The sequence below is a fragment of the Quercus suber genome, unplaced genomic scaffold (assembly GCF_002906115.3).
Source record: "Quercus suber isolate HL8 unplaced genomic scaffold, Cork oak 2.0 scaffold_96, whole genome shotgun sequence".
Lineage (NCBI taxonomy): Eukaryota > Viridiplantae > Streptophyta > Magnoliopsida > Fagales > Fagaceae > Quercus > Quercus suber.
The window spans coordinates 801,532-822,683 of NW_027069561.1; the positions used below are offsets into that span (position 1 = coordinate 801,532).

The following is a 21,152-nucleotide window of genomic DNA, read 5'->3' on the forward strand; positions in this document are numbered from 1 at the left end:
CTTGCTTCTGTTTTATCTTCAGGGAGCCATCCTTCTTTCAAGTAACGGACGATGGGAGCCATCCACTCATCTTGTTCTTTTATCGTCATTACTTGTTCACCTTCTGTACTTGGCTGCCCCCTTATTTCTACACATAGTTCAGAGGTCGCATTATAATCGCCTGACGATGTCAATCTTGCTAGTAAATTAGCTTTTGCATTTTTGGCTTGACGGATTTGCATAAAATTTAAACTGTTAAAGTGCTGTGAGAGTCATTGGACGATCTTTAAGTACTTCTGCATCTTTTCCTCTTTGGCCTCATAATCTCCCTTCACTAGTCCTATTATTAGCTGAGAATCAGCTTGGACGATGAGACTCTTTACTCCTAGAGCTTTTGCTAGGTTTAGCCTTGTCAGCAATGTCTCGTACTCTGCCTCGTTGTTTGTTGCTGGGAACTGCAATTTGACTGCATATTTCAACGTTTCTCCTTCTAGAGGTATAAGAACTACTCCTGCTCCTCCCATTTTCTTCGTGGCTGACCCATCTGTTTGGACCATCCATATTTCCATAGGGGATTCTTCTTCCTTACAGGGGTAAGTGAATTCTGCAATGAAGTCCGCCAGTACCTAGGCTTTGATTGCTGCTCGAGGCCGATATTTGATGTCTAATTAGCCTAATTCAATTGCCCATTGAATGAGTCATTCTACTACATCTATCTTGTTCATAATCTTTCTTACGGGTTAGTCTGTCATGATGACGATGGGGCATGCTTAGAAGTAAGGACAGAGTTTTCTAGAGGCAACCAAAAATTCGAAAGCTATCTTTTCCATCCTTGGGGAACTTGCTTCTACTCCTTGAAATGCCTAGCTTGTATAATAAACTGGCTTCTAGATGTTCCCTTCTTCTCTAATCAATGTCGAACTTACTGCAATGTTAGATACTGCTAAGTAGAGGTACAACTTTTCTTCCATCACCGAGGGGCTTAGTAGAGGTGGCTTTGTCAAGTACTCTTTTAACTTAGCAAGGGCTTCCTCACATTTTTCAATCCACTAAAAAGCTCTTTTCAATACCTTGAAGAATGGCATGCACTTGGCCATTGCCCTAGAGACGAATCCGTTTAGGGCTGCAACCTTTCCTGTCAAGCTCTACACCTCCTTCACTGTCTTTGGTGATTTGACCTCAATTATTGCTTTTACTTTATCTGGATTTGCCTCTATACCTCGTTGGGACACCATGAATCCCAAGAATTTTCTTGAAGCAACAGTAAAAACGCATTTTGCAGGGTTTAACTTCATATTGTACTTTCTTAGTGTGCTGAAGGTCTCTTTTAAATCGTCCAAGTGGTTGGCTTCGTCCTTACTTTTCACCAGCATATCATTCATGTACACCTCCACATTTCTCTCGATTTGGCGAGAGATCGTACGGTTCACCAATCTTTGGTAGGTGGCTCCTTCGTTCTTCAGTCCAAAGGGCATAACCTTGTAGCAGTATAACCCTTGGCTAGTGACGAGCGAGGTCTTCTCTTGATCGCCTTTGTTCATAAGAATCTGGTTGTATCCAGAGAATGCATCCATAAAACTCAAGAGCTTGTGTCCAGCAATTGAATCTACCAACTGGTCAATCCGTGGCAGGAGGAAGTTGTCTTTTGGGCAAGCCTTATTCAGGTTTGTGAAATCGACGCACATTCTCCACTTACCATTACTCTTCTTTACCATGACCACATTTGCTAGCCAATCTGGATAGAAGACTTCCCTGATGAAATCAATTTGGCGAAAAGCACATTTTAGTCCCTATATTTTTAGGCGATTCCCATTTTAGTCCCTACATTTTATTTTTACTGTTTTTAGTCCCTATTCTGAAAAACGCCATCTATTTTAGTCCTTCCTGTTAGTGCCCTAACGGCAAAATCCTAAGTGGCAGACGGAGTGCATAGCTAGCACACTAAATGCTGACGCCAGCATTAAAATAATAATATAATATATTATTTAGCATTTTAAAAATGCCACGTCATTTTTTAAAAACAAAAAATAATTTATGAATTTTAACTAAATGAAAAAAAAAATAGAAATAAGAACCAAAAATAATATAAATTGAGATCTAGCTTTATTTTGAGTAAGAACATACAAGAACATAAACCTACTCATTGTTTTGTTTGCAACCAAACACAATATTAGCTGAAAACCTTTATTATCAAAAATAAGTAAATAAACCCAGTCAGTGTTTATCAAAAATTTAGTAACCCATTGTTCTTTCCCTGACATCAGAAACCCAGAAATTAAAAAAAAAAAAAAAAAAAAAAAAAAAAAAAAAAAAAAAAAAAAAAAAAAAAAAAAAAAAATTCATAAACAAACACACACACAAAACCCATAAAAACAAACAACTCCACGTTCTCTCCAAAAAAACAAAAAACACAGGTAAGAAGATACATCCTCAAGCCCAGAAATGAAGAACACACAGGTAAGAAGAGAAAACAAAATCAAAAGCACCCACATCACAATAACCAAAAACCCAAGCTTTAACATTCCAATCCTCAAAATTGTACCTCATTTTCTCTGCTACCAAACAAAAACACATACAAAAAAAAAGTGTCATTTAAGCTATATAACCACATCAACCTCACAAATACTTAACCATTTCCATTACCCACATCACAAATAACCAAGAACCCAAGCTCCAAATCCTTATCACCGAAAATTTTCCCCCATTTTCTTAGCCACCAAACAACCCCACCAAATTTTTTTTTTTAAAAAAGCTCAAAGGCGAGATTTGAGGGTCACCACAGGCTTCGAGTGTCGCTCTGGCGCTCCTCGAACGGCTCCACAGCGGTCTCCCGAACCACCATCGACGGCCCGCGCATCACACGGCGGCTGCTGGCTTGATGGAGGAACCGCGCTGCCTGGCGAAGGCTCTAGCGCTGCACGAATCGGTGTTGATGATTGGGTTTTCTCTGAGGTTTGTTGAGGATTTATGATCTGGAATTTATGGATTTTGGTTTGATGATTGGGTTTTGTTTTGTTTTTTATGTTGGATGATTTAGATGTTTTGTTGTTGATTTGGTTGGGTTTTGATTTACTAGTTTTGGAGATATGTTTGGGATGAAATTCTATGTATTTAGTTGAATTTGTGTTATGAGAAATGTTGGAAAAGAAAATCTTTGAGTTCTATGTTCTTCGTTCTTGTGATCTGGGGTTGTGTTCTTGTAATCTGGGTTTAAGTTCTTATTTATTCAAGCTCAGGGGTGTAATCTGGGTTGTGTTCTTTGAAGTTCTTGTAATCTGGGGTTGGGTTCAAGCTCTAGGGTTGGGTTCAAGCTCAGGGGTTTGGTTTTTTTTTTTTTTTTAGATCCGAATCTCAGGTTAATGTTTGTTTTAAAATTTTTATTTATTTTTTGGCCTAGCTTTTTATTTTTTGGGTTTTTTAATTTTTTTTTAATTAAAATGCTGATGTGTTATTTAAAAATACCAAATAATTATTTTTAATAATATTTTAATGGCCACGTCAGCTTTTAGTATCCTAACAGTGCACTCCGTTTGCCACGTGTGCATTTTCCGTCTCTGATGTAATGACAGGGACAAAAATGAGACACGTTTTTTAGGATAGGGACTAAAAGCGGTGAAAATAAAAGTTAGGGACCAAAGTAGAAATCGCGTAAAAATGTAGGGACGAAAATGTGGTTTTCACCAATCAACTTCTAGCAACTTCTCTACTTCTTCAATTACAGCTTTGTTGCATTCTAGTGCAAATATTCTCCTCTTTTGCTGTACAAGTTTGCATTCTGGGTTAACGTAGAGACAATGCTGTATGATCTTTCTATCAATTCCAGGCATATGAGTCTTTCCACGCGAAAACATCTTGGTTTGCCCTTAAAAAGGAGACCATTTTCTCTTTCTCAAAAGTTAGGAGTGTTGTTTCGATCTTCAATACCTTTGTCAAATCTCCTGGGACGATCTCAACTTCTTGTGGTGTTTTTGGTGATTCGGGAATGGGTTCTGGTTCATTGTTTACCCATGTGTGGTTCTCTCTTGATGCTATGATAGCTTGATAGCACTCTCTTACCAGAACTTAGTTTCCTTTGATTTCTCCTACTTCATGGGTTATTGGAAACTTCACCTTCAAGTGATATGTTGACATCATTGCTCTTAGTCTGTTGAGTGCAGGTCTTCCCAAGATGATGTTGTATGTTGAAAGGCCAACTATTAAGAAATCATTTTCCTTATTGACTTGTGCTGGGTAAATTCCTACAATCACAGTTAGAGTGACGATGCCCCTTGGGATGATTCTATCCCCTGTGAAGCTTACTAGAGGCGAGGTGAAAGGCCTAATCCTTTTCTTATCCAACTTCAGCTGCTGAAACACAGGCAAGTAGATGATATCTGCTAAGCTTCTGTTGTCAATGAGCACCCGGTGGATGTTGAATTCTTCCACTCTAAGCATGATTACTAGTGGATCATCATGAGGTTGCCTGATGCCGCGACCATCTCTCTCTGAGAAGACAATATCAGGCTCGTCATTCTTTGGCATCTTCATTGGAGAGAGACGTGAATGGACACTATTTATTTCCTTTCCCTATGCCTTTTTCAGGGACTTCAACGTTCCACCTGCTACTAGTCCTCCCAAGATCATCTTTATTTCTCCTGTAGGGGATTTGATATCCCCTATCTCCAGAGTTTTGTCCTAGTCATCCCTTCGTTGGTACCTATGTGGTTCTATCTTTCTGACGTACTCCCTTGCTAGATTAAAGTCTCCACCTAGTCTTTCAAATGTCTGCACTCACCAGTACGATACCCATGGTCCTGGTGGAATCTACAGTACTTGCTCTTGTCTCTTCTTTCTAATGGAGTGTTAATTGGCTTTGGCCATTGTAGGGAATGATCGTCTCTTATCTGCATAATGACCTACTCAATTGGCATTATTAGAAGAGTGAAGTTGGTGAACTTGGGTTTCCTGTCTGGAAGCTCCTTCTTTTTCCCTATGGCCTGCCCAACACTTTATGTCTCCTTCTTCTTATCGCGATTGCTGCTTGTTCATTCATCTCTCTTCCTCTTTCCCTTTATTTCCTTTACGAGCACCTCATCTTTAGCATTCACATACTTCTGAGCCTTACAGTGCAACTCCGTGACTATTTTTGGTGGACTTATAGTGATTGAGAAGAAGAAATCCCCTCGCAGCAACCCTGCTTAGAAGGTGGTTAAGAAGACTTGATCTTCAACTTCATCTACTTATAGCAGTTCCTTATTGAATCGAGTGACGTACTGTCTTAGTGATTCTCCTTCTGCTTGTTAAATGTTGAGAAGATGGCCAGTTGGTTTTTTGTGTCTTTGCCCCCCAATGAAATGACGAACAAAACCCTTGCTGAGTTGTTCGAAGTCTGCAATAGTTCAAATCATACTATGGCTACTCCTTTCAGTATTGTTAGGGATGCCCTACACATCACTTCATCTAGGGTCATCTGCAATAGCATCAGAGTCCTGAATGATTCGATGTGATCTAAGGGATCCTTGGAACTGTCATATGACTCCAATTGTAGGAAACAGAATTTTGGTCAGGGGGGACGATTTAGCACTTCATTGGTGAATGGCAAGTCCGTCCTTCAAATCATCCCATCCAAATTCTCTCCACCTTTTTCCTTCATAGCGCTTTTTAGTTTGTCCACCTCATTTCTCATGTTGCAGAGCTCATTCTCCACCCTAGTGGAATCTTCTCCTGAAGTTCTGTCTTGCCTATTGGCTTGAGAGTTTGATTTTTCTTCATTTTGGTTTCACCTATCCACTGACGTTTGGCATTTTGAGACTCAATTGTTTTTCGTAGTTCTTCATTTTGGCGAGTCAGTTCTTCCACATTGGCCAAAAGGGCTTGGATTTGTTGTTACACAGCATCTGGCTGAGGTCCAGTTTCTGCTTCCATCTCGTACTTCGAGGAACTCTTTTGTCACTGGAAAAGATGGTTTGAATTATTAACGTTCCCCACAGACAGCGCCAAACTGATGATGCCAAAAATCAACAGTTAAACTCCTCGTCGTAGCGAATGGACGATGCTGCGAATGGGGTCGTCTCTGTAGATGTGAATCCTACAAAATGAACTGGGTGGAAGAGTAACACGCCAAACCGCCTGCGATGCTTAAATTAGTAAGGAAGCAAGATTCTAGAGAGAAAATTAGTAAAGAGCGATTTTGTAAAGTATTTGTGTGTATCTTTAACTTCTATTGTCTTCTCTTTTATAGTTATATGCCTCATTAATGGGCAATGATATGCTACATTTATGCTTAACGGCTAGTGCGTTATAGAATTTTTGTCTGGAGATCACAGCTCATTCTGTGACCGTTGCTCTGTCCATTACGTTTCGTCATCAATATGCATAATAAATGCATAATATCTTCTCTGGGTGAATGACGATTTGCGTATAATGACAACCATATATTTCTAGTTCATCAATATGCTTATAGTTTTTGCCACAAATCAAAATTTTTGAAATGTCATTATTAGAGCATCCATACAGCAGGTGTGGCAAATGTGCCAAATGCCAAATATTTGGCACATTTGCCACACCAAACACAAAAATGAAGTTTTATAAGATGTGCCAAATCTCAAAAATTATACAACATGGTTACAGTACCATTGCAAATTTGCAACGGTATGAACAGATTATGCAAAAATTTTATTGTTTTATATTCTCTTTTCTCTATCCTCTTTCTTCATTTTTCCTTTTATCTTCTCTCTCACTCACCGGCTCCCTCTCTCACATCAGACCCAGCTCTTCCCTCAACAGAGAAAGAACAAAATGGGTGAGGCGCAAGCAGATCATCGCCATCGTCACTCTGGTTGGATCATCGCCATCATCATCGTCACTCTGATCGGATCATCGCTCTTCTCTCATCGCCATCGCCATCGCCACTCCAATCGGTCCCAGCTCTTCTCTCATCGCCACTCCAATCAGATCATCGCCATTGTCATCGCCGTCGGAGGCGCAAGCGGCATGGGCGAGGCCACTCCGATCTCGCCGATCTCTCTCTCTCTCTTTTTTGGTGGTTGGTTGTTTTGATTGTTGGTGGTTGGCTAATTTTGGTTGATGGTGGTAGGTTGATCGGCTTGTGGGTGTGAGATTTGAAATAGGTATGAGATTTGGGATGGTCTCAGATCGGGGTTGTAGGTATGAGATTTTGGTTGATGGTGTTTTTTTTTTTTTTGGTGTAGGGGCTGATATTGGTTGTAGTGTTTGTTTGAGTTTTTTTTTTTTTTTTTGGTAGCAGTGGCGATATTAGTGGTCGGTGGTTGATCTGTGGGGGTGGCCGGAGGTTGTAGGCTGTGGCGGTTGATCTGCGGTGTGGGTTGTTGTTGCTGTAGCTGTTGTTGATGATAATGGGGAGGGGATAATATATTATTTTAATGTGTAGTAAATATTATTTTAATGTATAGAATTGAATTATAAAACATCTGATAAATAAAATATTGTAAAATGATGTGGTAAAATAATAAAGTAAGCATTTAGTGTGGCAAAATGGCATAAGTTTTACACCAACTGCTACGAATGCTCTTAGAATATTCACAAAAAGTTCAATACCCTTTCAAACAAATTTGGTTTGAAACCCTTTTTTTTTTCTTTTTTCTTTCTTTTTTCAATTTTAACTAATCTATTATTCACAGATCCCATCAACTTCAATACTCTATCTCTATTCTATTTAAATCTATTTTTTTATTATCCAAATTTCATTTATTTTCTTCCCCCTGTCTCAATGTTCCCCATATAAACCTAAAGACTCGCTGTCAACCTAAAACTTCGTCATTGATGCTCTGTTTCTTCCACAATTGACCCAAATCAACTTAAGCTCCATTGATAGATCCGCAAATGTTGACACTTGGCTCCTATCTCAAGTCAACCCAAATCAAACATCAAAGGTGGGATTTTTCATGTTGATTTACGTGCTGCAAGAAAGAGAATCAGAGAGAGAGAGAGAGTCAGAAGATTAAGGAAATTAAAAATATATATTTTTTGGATCCGGTTAATGTGTGCTCTTAGAGCACACATTAACAAATCTATTTTTAGAAAAGTTTTATTGGGAATTGAAAAAGTTGTCAAAACTGTTTCAATTTTCAATAAATTTTTTCTAAAATTGGTTTACTATTATGTGTTCTAAGGGCATACATTAGTAAAATCCATATATTTTTTTATTCGATGTGTCTTAGTAAGTGCATTGAGATATTACTTGATAGTTGATAGTCATAAATAATAATGGTCAAACTAAAGATGGACGAACCAACAAATAATTAAACACTCGCAATAAATGATGAGTAGCATGAACTCGCCAATGAATGGCTAGCCATTGGCACCCATAAATACCATCATAAAGATAACAGATGCTCACTCCATAAAGACAAAATTCAATGCTCCAACGGGAGAAAAAAAGAAGATACTATAAAGCCAAATCTCCACCTGAAGAGAAAAAAGGAATGCGACTCAAGTAGAATAACTATTTTATTGCTTTCTTAGTACAATCTAGTATTTGAACCACCAATTTCTAACTTTGTCATCTAAGAGTCTTCGGCTAGCACCACACCAATGTCTAGATTCCACATTTCTTTCTAATTTGAATCTACAAGTTATTTGAGAGATATTATGATCATCTATCTACCTAGACAAACAACTAACTAACAATATTTCACATCATCACTTCTCGTTTATATCATTTTTGGACAAATTACAAATCCGATGCATGAGGATGCAAGACAGTTTTAGGTGAGTTTAGTTATACTTTCGTTAAAAACGAGATTTGTTGAGTTTGATGGAAATGCTCCAACTACATGTATTACGTGTATACAATAAAATTTCATTTACTAGACTCTAATGACTCAAGGTTAAATAGTATTTGATTTGTTACAAGGGGGGGCGGGACAGATCCAACGTAAGCCCAATATTGAAATCTCTTTCCATATGACTGTCTAAAGCCCACTAACATATTGCACGACTCATAATGGCACGGCTAGAAACAATTTAGTCATCTCGTCAACAACGATTTCAGATCTCCATGAATTATTTTTCTAAAAATAAAGCCCATATGGTCCTTGTTTTGAGCTCAAAAGGACTAGCCCAAGACCGACAAACTAAATTGATATAGTCGGTCCAAAATTGATTTTTTTTTTTAATTTTTGAGTTTAATGCTTAAGTCCCGTGTCTAGTTAGTCATATGTCATTGGACGACGGTGTATAAGGGTATTAGTAACTTCATTTTCACATTGTATAAATCTAAAATTGAAGGAAAACAAATCATTCTTTCCTTTTTTTGTTTTTTGATAAATGAGATTTTTTGTGAGTAGATGTTTTGTTATAAAATTAATCAATGAATGAGATTAATTTTATAACAAAACATCTATTAAAAAAAAGAAAAAAAAAAGAAAAAGAAAAAAGAAACCAAGTTCAAACATATTTGAAACCATGGTCCATATCAACCTTTGGCTGTAACCAAAACTAAAAGAAAAAAAAAAAGAAAAAAAGAAAAAAGAAAAAAGAAACCAAGTACAAACATATTTGAAACCATGGTCCATATCAACCTTTGGCTGTAACCAAAACTAAAACACACATTTGATCAAAACCAGGAAATGTAATTATCTAAAATTGAAGGGTACTGCCGTACTGGTAACTTCGTTTTTACGTTGTATAAATCTAAAATTGAAGGAAAACAAATCATTCTTTCTTTCTTGTTTTTTGATAAATGAGATTTTTTTTAATAGATTTTTTTTTTATAAAATTAATCAATGAATGAGATTAATTTTATAACAAGACATCTATTCAAAAAAAGAAAAAAAAAATAAACCAAGTACAAACATATTAGAAACCACATCAACCTTTGGCTACAACCAAGACTAAAACACGCACATTTGATCAAAACCAAAAAACGTAATTATCTACAACCCATAGAGCTCTCTATTCTGCATTTTACTATATCTGCTTAATCCTTATACTTGCTTATTACATCCTAGTCCTACCTTATTGCATTCAAAAATAGCCTCTTCAAACTTGATCTAAACCCAGTGTCAATTTAATGGTATAAGCAATTGGTATAATTGCCTAAGACCCTAAGTAAAAAAAAAAAAAAAGGCTGCCAAATTTTAACAAATAGTGTTGTGGGGCCTAAGAATCCGACGATCCCAGCCCACTTCACATTAAGCTCAAGGCCCATGCCGAGGAGGAAGAAACGTCCGAGGACAGAGTTGGAAAGTCCAAATTGTCTAGGAACCGTGCCGAGGACAATCTTGTCCTCAGCTAGCCAAGACTATGGGAGGAGGAAGCAACGGGCCATCAAAGGTAGCCTCCCTAAGCACCCCAGGAAAAAAACAAATATGATGGACCACCCATGGAAGCATGGTGGAGGAGCAATTCAAGGAGGAACTGTCACCTCCACATTGAATGCGCACAACTAACGTTCTGACCGCATTAATGTAGACATGACTCCTGAACAGTGCTGCCTTGGTTGCTGCAACTCACAGGAGGTTTGGTAAGGTAGCTGATGGGACGGGTAGTCAGAAAGAGGTATGGATGGTCAACAAGTGGAAGAAAGAGATCGTTGGAGGAAGACTATATAATAAGGAAAAACAGATCAAATGAGGGAAGGGAGGATTCATGTAACCAAGTTCATTCAATAGTTACTACAAAGCTCCTTGGATTGGGCCGAGGATAGACTTCCTTAGATAATCTCGGTTCGTCTCGGTTTGGTGGTGGTGAACATCATATTGACCATTGTCCATGCACTAAGGCCTAGTTCTTAAACTCATTCTCTACAAATTCATTGTATGGAGCTAGCTGAATCTGAGTCCACTTGTCCAACTGAAGAAGTGCTCAGACCCAGTCCCTACAAGTGTTATTTCTATCATTGTAATAGTATAAATTAAGCCCAAATATTAGCCAATAAATAAAATGATATTTTTTTATCAAATGAAATACAAACAAAAAAGAGAAAAATGCTACGTTCACAACATTTTTCACAACACTTTACTACAAATTCTAAGTAGCAAGTTGTTATTAATGGCAAAAAAATAATTTTAGTAGTAGGTTCAAATTAGAACAAGTAACAACTTAATACCTTAGATTTGTTATGAAAAAATTTTGTGAATGTAGCACTTCTAAAAATAAAATAAAATAATAAAAGCAACACAAAAAATATCATAACATTTTTCACTATAGTTGAGCTGGCAAATTCTTACTAGTTCTCATCTAGGTCCACCACTGACATCGCTCTTTTACTTACTACTATCAATCTGCCACATCAACAAGTGTGAAAAGTCTTGTCAAATTTTTTATACTTATAGACTTTTTAAAAAAAAATTATACGTGATTCATGTTAATTAATAGTAATTTTATATTTAAAATAAAATAATCAGTTTTTGCCTTAGGTCTCCAAATAGATTGAGCCACCCTTGTCTAAGGCCCTGTTTGGATACTATTTATTTTGCTGAAATTGAAAACTTATTGTTGAAAGTACTATAAATAAAGTTAATAGTTAGCTGAAATAGTACAGTAAGGTACATAAATAATACCAAAAAGTACAATAAGACTATAAATAATATCAAAAATAAGTTAAATAGTGAAATATATATATATATATTTTTTTAATTAATATGCAAACAGAGGCTAAATCCCATGCTGCATTGCAAGGCATGAATCTAAGCGAATTCCCAAAATTACAGATCCCCTGCCCCTACGCATTACGTCTCTCCACTTTATCAGTAGGACACTAGCTAATAGCTAAGCACCAACTTCCGGATCTTTCTAGTGGAGTATTTTTAAAAAAAATTATATATATATATATATATAATAAAAAAGAAAGTGATATCTATTATTCTCTCTCTCATGTATTTTTTTTTTAATTATTTTTTTTGCTAAAAACAGTTTTATCCCATATCAAAAGAAAGTTAAAAGATAGTTTTCTTTTAAATAATTTTTTTCTTTATGATATTATATTACCAAACATTAAAAAAAAACACATAAAATTTTTTATCAAATCAAAGAGAACGAAAATACGCTATAATTTATGCATGATCACTTGTTAACAAAAAGACAAAAGATATATCAATTACTCTTAACATTATTTCATTCATCAATTTTGGTTACTTCAGCATATCAAAGGTATAATAATGATTTTTTTTTAAGAGTTTGAGAAAGTTTCAATTTATGACTTTTGCTTCTAATGTTAACTCTTTTATTATAAGGTGGAGATATCAATCAGTTTTTTAGTGTAGGCTAGCTCTTTTATCATCAGACTAAAACACCAATTGATTTTTTGGTGTAAGTAAGAATTAAATCTTAAATCTCTTATTCAATTATCAAAAACTTTACCAGTTAAGCTAATTGAAACTCACAGATATAATAATGATTTTAAACAAACTAATTTTTTTATTTAATTGGATCAGCATTGTTGTGAAAATATAAATAAATAAATAAAGGAAAGAAACATGGAGATTTGTTTACTTGGATAAATTCCAATTGGGTGGAGAATAAAGCTAGAATGAGGAAGGTGGTGAAATTTGGTCAGACAAAGACGCATTAGTTAAAAAGATCCCCACAATGCTCACGCGCGAAAGAAAATAAAAATATTAGAAAAAAGAGGTCCGTCCGGTCTAGTCCAGTCCTGGATTCTGTCTTTCTTTTATTACGGACGGTCCCTTCCTCTCATCTCATCTCATCAGTATCAATAACTATCAATTTGTGAAAAAGCTGCGGTGATTTTTTTCTGCAATTTCACCTCACCTCTCCTGATCACTGATCTGACAGCTTAGGACAGGAGCAACACCAGCGCACGTGGGGGCTTTTCCTTTTCGAAAGCTAATATTAGAGTTAGAGACTACCACTACAGAGACAGCCCCAGCCCCAGGTGGTCACGTGCGCTTGCTTCTGACTCTCTTTCTTCTCACGCTTCAACATTTTCATTTTTTTATTTTTAAGGTAAAAAGACACCGTATTTATCATTGTAGACAATAAAAAACAAGGATATTTGTTTTTGTTCACATAATTCACTCTTAGGAGCATTCATAATAAGAATTGTAAAATTATAAAAACGCTATTTTTTAGCAACTCATTTCAAAATCACATGTTACAATAAGAGTATTATTGTTAAAAATTTTGACAACAAATGAGTGTTTGGTAGAGGTATTTTAAAAACAGTTTTCGCTATTTTTTAGCAACTCATTTCAAAAACACTTGTTACAATAAGAGTATTATTGTTAAAAATTTTGACAACAGATGAATGTTTGGTAGAGGTATTTTAAAAACAGTTTTTGCTATTTTTTAGCAACTCATTTCAAAAACACATGTTACAATAAGAGTATTATTGTTAACATTTTTGACAACAAATGGATGTTTGGTAGAGGTATTTAAAAAAAAAAAATTTCGTTGTTTGAACAATATAGCATATATTTCCATAAAACTTTTTTACCCACACATATTTCTAAAAAACTTAAACAACATTACCAAACCGGTCCAAAGTTCAAAAAAAAAAAAAAAAAACGATTTTAATGTGTTGATGGTTGTGGTTGTTGTTCATTGTGTTGGATATATTCTTTTATTGTATTATTTATATTATTTTAATGTGTTCAATGCTAAAATAAAACTTTTGCTGTGCGTTTGGATAGCAATCGCGTCTAGCATTTATGTCCAAATCTGGGTCCTGTGCACTATTTACAGGACCCACAAACCTCTTTTTTCAGCATAATTTTCATTAAAAATGGATTTTACTGTACTATTCACACATTTAAAAATTATTTTGCTACAGTATTTTCAGTTTTCAGCAATGAGCGGTATCTGAACAAACCCTTGATGTTATGTGTATTATAAAGTGAGATATTAAAATGGATAAAGTAGTGTTTTGAGTTGCTAAAAACTATATATTTTTTAGCAACTTTGTTGTGATAATGTAGTTGCTATAAGACTTATGTTGTTAAGACAAGTTATTAGAAGAAATCAAAGAACTTCAATGAACAAGAACTTTCAAATGAAGTTAAGTGTCGTTTGTACTTAGTAAATTAGATGTTTTTGAAAAATCTTGATAATATATGGTATTAGCCCAAATTTCAAGGATTATATTGTATTTTATCACATATGTCTTATAACTAGTGATACAGTCTATTGTGATTGGATAAACATTATTTTTATCAAACTTATTTAAAAAATATCACATATATTATTTTTATTATGCATCAATCACAACATACCACATATATTCCTGTGAAAAATATTTTGTTTTATGACTTATTGTTTAAGTTTAAGGATGACTTTTAAATTAGTAGTTCAACTTTCTATACCACTTTTTTTTTTCAAGTTAAGGATGACTTTTAAATCAATATTTTTAACTTTCAAAATTTATAATTTATACCATCCATTACCAATTTATCACAATGATATTAATGTGTTTCTTCTATTATAATTCATCACAATTTTGCGGTAAAACCCCTAAAAATAACGTCATTTTTCTTTATCTTTTTTATTTTCCCCTAAAACAATGTTGTTTTGTATGGGTTAATAACAAGCTTCTAATTAAAATTGGTGAAAAGAACAGATTAATATTATTGTCATATTCATTGGTGTAAGTGTAAATGGCAAGTTTTCATGATTAAGAAACCAATTTAGAAACAACATGTTTGATGTAAATACTATTTTTACCTAATTTTTACCATTACTAAATTCTACTATCACCTCAATTGTCAGTTTTAGGAACCAGAGCACGTGCAAAACCCATGCTTTCACCTATATATGATAATATGATTCAATCAACATCATAACAAATAACAAGTAGCCAATGTGCTAAAACATAATGACTTAGCTGCTTTAATGAAAATGAAACCCTGATCTCCCATCCATCACCACCGAATTAGACTCTAAAACGTTTCAATTTGAAAAGGGATTCCACCTCGTTTACAAAAATCATTATCACTGTCATTATCTGAAAATTCAAGAATGGGCCCATTTGGTAGTTAGGTTCATAATTTGCATTTGGTATGACAGGTTGCCAATACTTGGTGATGAGACTTGCAGTTTGTAACAACACTGAACAAACATGCATCGTCGTATTCCAACATATACACGGAGAGCGATCGAACCCATTAGCTAGATTACTGGTGCGCGGTCCTTAGCTCTGGCCTCTGAGTAATACGTATATAATTGCACCACATGCACTTGTTTTACTACTTATAAATCTACAATGTATGTGCTTGAAGATTTGTGCTTGGTTGGTAAGAAACATGTCCCACCAGTTCTTACTGGCAATAGGTATAGTGGGATCAATATGGGTGTTTTCAATTTCCTATTTTATCATCTGTTTGAGGGTATTAGTCTAAAAATTAAAAACTATTAGATTTTGCATTGTGAAGACTTCAAATAGAATAGCAGTCATTTTCTATAAGATTCATCCACTCACCTTCTTCGTTCACTTAGTAAAGAATCATATCATTTGCTCACCTAGACAGTATCCCTAGAAGGTGTACAAAACGAATCTAATGTCTAAGTCTTTTCTTTATGCTTTTTTCTATGCTACATACATATTGATTACCGTATTTCTTTCTCTCAATCTTCGATATTTTGATTGACTAGATAATTGAGGGAAGGTATTCAAGTCAACCATGATGGCCAATGGTGTCCCAAATCATCCCTAGAATATATACTTGGTCACAAACCTTTAATTTTCTCCTTTGGTGGAAAAGTTAGTTTAGATTTTTGCCATCATGTCTGATCCGGCCACATTTTTGACTTCTGAGATTCCTTATGTGAGACCCTACTTGTCGGCCAAATGTCAAATATTGTTCATTTGGATTTTATGGTGATTGTGATACTAAGATAATTGATATGGTGCCATTTTATCATAGCTGAAGTTTGAAGCATAATGTTTAGCAAGTGAATCATTGTTCAGTTATAATTAAAAAGGAAGAAGTCGATATGAAGCTAAGTTTTGTGATTGCTTCTGATATGTATGGTTCAGAATTTGCATTGCCAAATGACAATAGATAAACTTTATGGCTTGTTTGGAAGTTTAGAGAGGGAGGAGAGTAGAGGGGAGTAGAGGGAAGGGGAGTAGTGGGGAGGAGAGTAGAGGAAAATGATTCACCTCCACCTTATTTGGATGTTTTTAAAATTAGTAAGGGGGAAGGGAGTAATTAGCCCTTCCCCTTGTGTAATTTTGTTAATATAATAAGGGTAAATTAGGTAATTTACTTGGTCAATAGTTTATGTACTCTACTCCCCCTCCAAATCTCTCCAATTTGGGGGAAGTAAAATTGGGGGGCTAGAGAGAGTCCAAACCCCTCCAAACTCCTCCAAACCCCTCCCCCTCATTCTTTAAAAAACTTCCAAACAAGGTAATTGACTCTCCTTCTCTCTACTCTATTCCCCCTCTTTTTTTAAACATCCAAACATGCCATTAGATTGGGAGGGGAGGGGAGGGGAAGTCCTGTCTCTTTGGCCTCTAAACTTGCTTGCACTGCTCATATTTACCAGATTTCGAAAAAAATTAACTTCATGTTCTACAAGAATAAATGTCAAGATTTACCAAACTAGTTTGAACATCAATATGCACTACCTGTTTCTATGTGTATGGTTTTGTGATGTTTTAATTTTAGTGACCTATGGTTTGCAAAAGCCTTGCATTGAAGCTCACCGTTTCTTCATCCTTTATTTTCCAATAATGCACTCATTCAAACAACAAAAAAAGGAAAGGAAAAAGTTGGTACATTGCAATCATTTTTTATTCTATGATTTCAAAGTGGGACTAAATTACTAGTGAAGCTGATGCCATGTGCTGAGCCAGTGAAAAAGTAAGTGCCTTTAGTTTAACTTTCTCCAATCTCATGAGAAAGACATCTGTTAGCTTTTCCTTTTTCACTTTAAAATTCATCTTTGTCTATTGCTTTGACAATTAAGCCTGTGAATTTGACACTCAACTTTTGAATGCCTCCATTACTATTCACATTGCTCTCAGAAACTAGTCACTTTCTTCCCAAAAATTTTTTTAAAAAAATAATAATAAATCTTCCAAAACAAAACTTATAAAACTACCAAGGAATTCTAACACACTGTAAAAAAGAACTAATTAACACTTCCAAAGTTGATATAATTCCCCAAACCATTAATTTACATTGATGACATGACAATGAATTACAAAATGAACCCATTAGCAATGGCATGATTTGTTACCAAACTAGTAGTTTCATACACAGGAAGCTCCTCTCTGTACCTGCCAATCCCAACAAGGTGATCAAGCTCAAACAAATCTGAGCTCGAATAGCTCTCAGCATCTTCATCCTCATCATCATCATCATCATCAATAACTCTCTCATTCTCATGAAAACCTCGCAAATGAAATGCACTTGTAGTTGTTGTACCCTCCTTAACCGAGCAAGTATTGGTAATTTTTCTGAGTGTTGGAATTGGCATTAGACTTGGATCCTCTTCATAAATACATTTATGCCCACATGGTTGAGAATCCTCACCAACAATCACACCAACCGGATAAAATCTCACAGACCTTTTGATACCATTGCTCAATTTTGGTCTTGAAGCTGGGTTTTTGCTCAAGCAAGACCTCGAATATGAAGAAGCTGAAGAAGAGCAAGCAGATTTGGATTTATTAGGCTCCAAGTTCACATCTTTCGCAGCTCCGACGTAACACATTTTGGCTTTCTTTACATTATCAGAATTGAAAATCGAATTGAGAAAGCTAGCAATGCGACCACCTGGTGAAATTGGCTGCTTCACTTTCTTTAACTCACCGTAGATTTTCAATGCCTTTGATTTCGTCTTTGTAAGACCACCCTCAGTAATCTTTGGCTTGGACTGCTTCTCTGAACTCCTATAATCCGTGTTCATTTGCTTCTTTGAGCTCTGCAATTTCGGTTTCGCTTTATGTTTGTAGGTTGACTCTGTTTCAGAGGATGAGAACACTGCAGTGCCAGAGCTAGACTCTGAGGAACTTGAAGCTGAATTCAACAGCACAGAGCTGTGAATGCTTTGCTTCTCCATCCAATCTTCGATCATGACCGTTCTTCGGAGATTCAACACCTCTTTCTCTTGCTCTACAACCCAAGTGGCACGCTTGGAGCTAGAATTGCTCTGTTTTTTGAAAGTGGTTGAGTCATTGAAATGGGGTTGATTGGGGTTGGATTCGTCAATAGAACGGTAAATTGAGTCTAGGAGAGTAGAAGAGAAAGATGGGGTTCTTCTACTTTGTGGGAATGTGTCTTCTCGAAGTGTTTTTTCCCTTCCATACATGGTTTTTTGGTGTGAATTGTGGTAAATCATAGATGGTACTAGAATAGAAGGTTACAGAGGAAACAGAGTACTTATAAGGACAAAGGAGAGGACAAGAGTGGGGGTTTTAAGTGTTAGTTTAGTTAGTTTAAGGGTGGAGAAGAGCTGTAGTGTTTGCTTTAAGAACGTCAAAAGCTGCAAGAGACATTAATAGGACGCAAGTAGATCATGTGAAAGAACAATTAATGGGAATGGAAATGTGCTTTTTAGTTATTGAAAACATGTTTTGTGCTGTGTTTGTGTTTTTGTGTACGGGTTTGAGTAAGCATAGGTGAGAAAGAGAAATACCAAACACTGTAGCTGGGGAGAGAGAGAAAGAGAGACAGGCAAATCACACGCTTGGATTTGGACTACGAAAAAGCAGAGAGAGTGAGTGTGTGTGTTATGAGTGTTTTTTAAGGAACAAGACGTCCGCGCGTGTGGGTTCTCCTTTCGAAGCACTGCCAAGTGCCAAAGGACCGGAAGTGGAACACAAAATTTTTTCCGAAAGTTTAGATATTTTATTGAATAATAGCATTCACATCCGACTTTTTAAAAGCATTAACATTGAAAAATTTCAATGTTATTTTATTTTATAATTCTAAAAAGTTATTTTATCATTATATCATACCATTTTATAATACTTCTACGTCTCAAATTTTTACTTTCCTCTTTTATTTATTAAAATAATATATTTACATAATAAAATAATATATCTCAAAATTATATCTTTTTTCTTCCATCTATCTCCTCTCTTTATATAATAAAATATTATTATTTTTTTACAATACTAACATAGAATTACACTGTAGCAGTATTACAACAAAATTTACAATATTGCTATTTAGCATTCCCCAATGCAGATGGTTCTAAGGCTTAAAATTTCAAATTTCCCTTAGATTTGGCATTAACATTCCCCAATGCTAATGCTCTAAAGAAATACATCGTTTACACTATTTTATCAATTTATTTAACAATACATTTAATATTTGAGTTCTTATTTTTACATATAAACTAATAAAATAATATAAACTTCCGAATAGAATAAATATAAAATTATAAAACCTTTAGTTACCAACTTTTAAGGTTACAATTTCACTCAATATTTTTCTTATGTGAATTTTAACAAATCTACTATTAAATTATTTTTTTTTTCTTATATTCTTTATATTTGCAAAAATTTTAGAAGATCAAAGATCAATAGCTATGTCATCAATCAAATGTTTAAATTACAAATTTTTGTAGTATAAAATTATGCATTAAAAATGAGTTTATGAATTGAATAGTAAATAATATCTAATTGACACGAAATTTGATATGTGTGTTAACAACATAAAAAAAACATGAAATTCAACGATTAAATTTTCAAAGTATGTAATCATGTTAATTTTTTTAGTAGGAGTTGCAACTAAGTTTGTAGCCTAGACTACAACAAAGTTTGTAGCCAAACTTTGTTCTCAAAATAAATATATATATCACATCTACAATATTTTTACAACAAGTAAAATCAGCAGTAAGTCTATAATTTAGAAACAAAAATAACTTAAGAATGTCACAAAAAAAAAAAAAATTAAACCAGTAATAACCACTTAGAATTTTGTGTGAAAATGTTATAAATGTACCATTACTCTATTTTATTTTGAGAAAGTCACAAAAAAATTGACAATTGTTGATGTGGCAGATTGTTAGTGGTATGTAAAAAAAGTAACGTTAGCAGTGAGCTTAGATGAGAACCAGTAAAAGCGTGTCAACTCAACTATTGTGAAAATATTGGGAAATTTTTCTATGTATGTATGTAACACTACTCTTTTATTTTCCCTTGAGTTAATGCCAAACACTATTCAAATTTTTCTTTCAAAAACTATTCAATTTGTCCCCAAATCACAAACTGCATTTAGTATTGTTTGTCCCCAAAACTAATTTGTGGCCAAGTTAATTGTCACAATGCAATCTCACAATGACCGTATTGTGGTTATTATATGCATAATGGAGTGTCTTTGTAGTAAATAGTAGATGAATAACAACCAAAGACGGAAAATTAAGCAGAAAAATACTTTGTTGAGCAAGAGAATTTTCAAATAATATTAAGTGTATTTTGTGTTAAAAGGGTAAATTGCATATTTTTGAAAAGATCGGGTAGTGCCTAGTAGTAGCCCTAACCTCCAAAATCTTCAAGCTGGTTTTTTTATTTCACCTTATTATTTAACATTGTATTTGGAAAACAAAAGGGGAGGAAAACAAAAGAAAAAGGGGGAGAGAAGAGAAAAGCAAAGGAAAGAAAAAGGAAAGTGAAAGAAAATGGCTTATTAAAGCATTCACGTCAGTCTGTCCAAACTTTTCTGTCTATTTTAACATATGAACCTATTTTTACTATTTTACACAATCACTTTTCAAAAACACTCATATCATATTATCTATTATACATTTTATTTATTTAAATAATATTTTTTTATTTCTTTTTTTAATATCTCTCTCTTTCATTCATTTAAGTCTCTCTCATCTTAATGCTCATTCTCTCTCTAAACTATATCTCAAACGTCCCTCCTTCTTAACTCTCTGCCTATCTCACACCCCAAACCCAAACACACACACACACACACACACACACACACACACACAGATGAAAGTGATATCGACAGCAAAGACAACAATAGCAGATCCAACGGTAGATCTAGCTACAAATTCAGCGATAATAGTGGTAAATTTGACAACAGATTCGTCTGTTTTTACATTGGGTCTGGTTTCTGGTGGATTTGGGTTGATTTTGAGTTAGGTTTGGGTTGATTTTGGTTTTCCGGTAAGTGGTGCTAGGTTGTAGTGGTGGCGATGGTTGGATAGTGCTATGTTTTCAGTGTATTAGGTTGATTTAAGTTGAGTTTGGGATGGATTTGAGTTTATTTTAAGTTGATTTTGGT

The 21,152-nt window shown here is 34.8% G+C and overlaps 1 protein-coding gene across 1 annotated transcript; it reads right to left on the reverse strand.

Annotated features, from left to right (window-relative positions):
- Positions 1–17,041: 17,041 nt before the first annotated feature.
- On the reverse strand, positions 17,042–18,602 carry LOC112023489 (protein BIG GRAIN 1-like A). The gene has a single exon (XM_024056088.2). It carries the CDS (start codon positions 18,247–18,249, stop codon positions 17,107–17,109), a length of 1,143 nt encoding a protein of 380 aa, XP_023911856.1. The 5' UTR covers positions 18,250–18,602; the 3' UTR covers positions 17,042–17,106.
- Between the last annotated feature and the right edge of the window lie 2,550 nt (positions 18,603–21,152).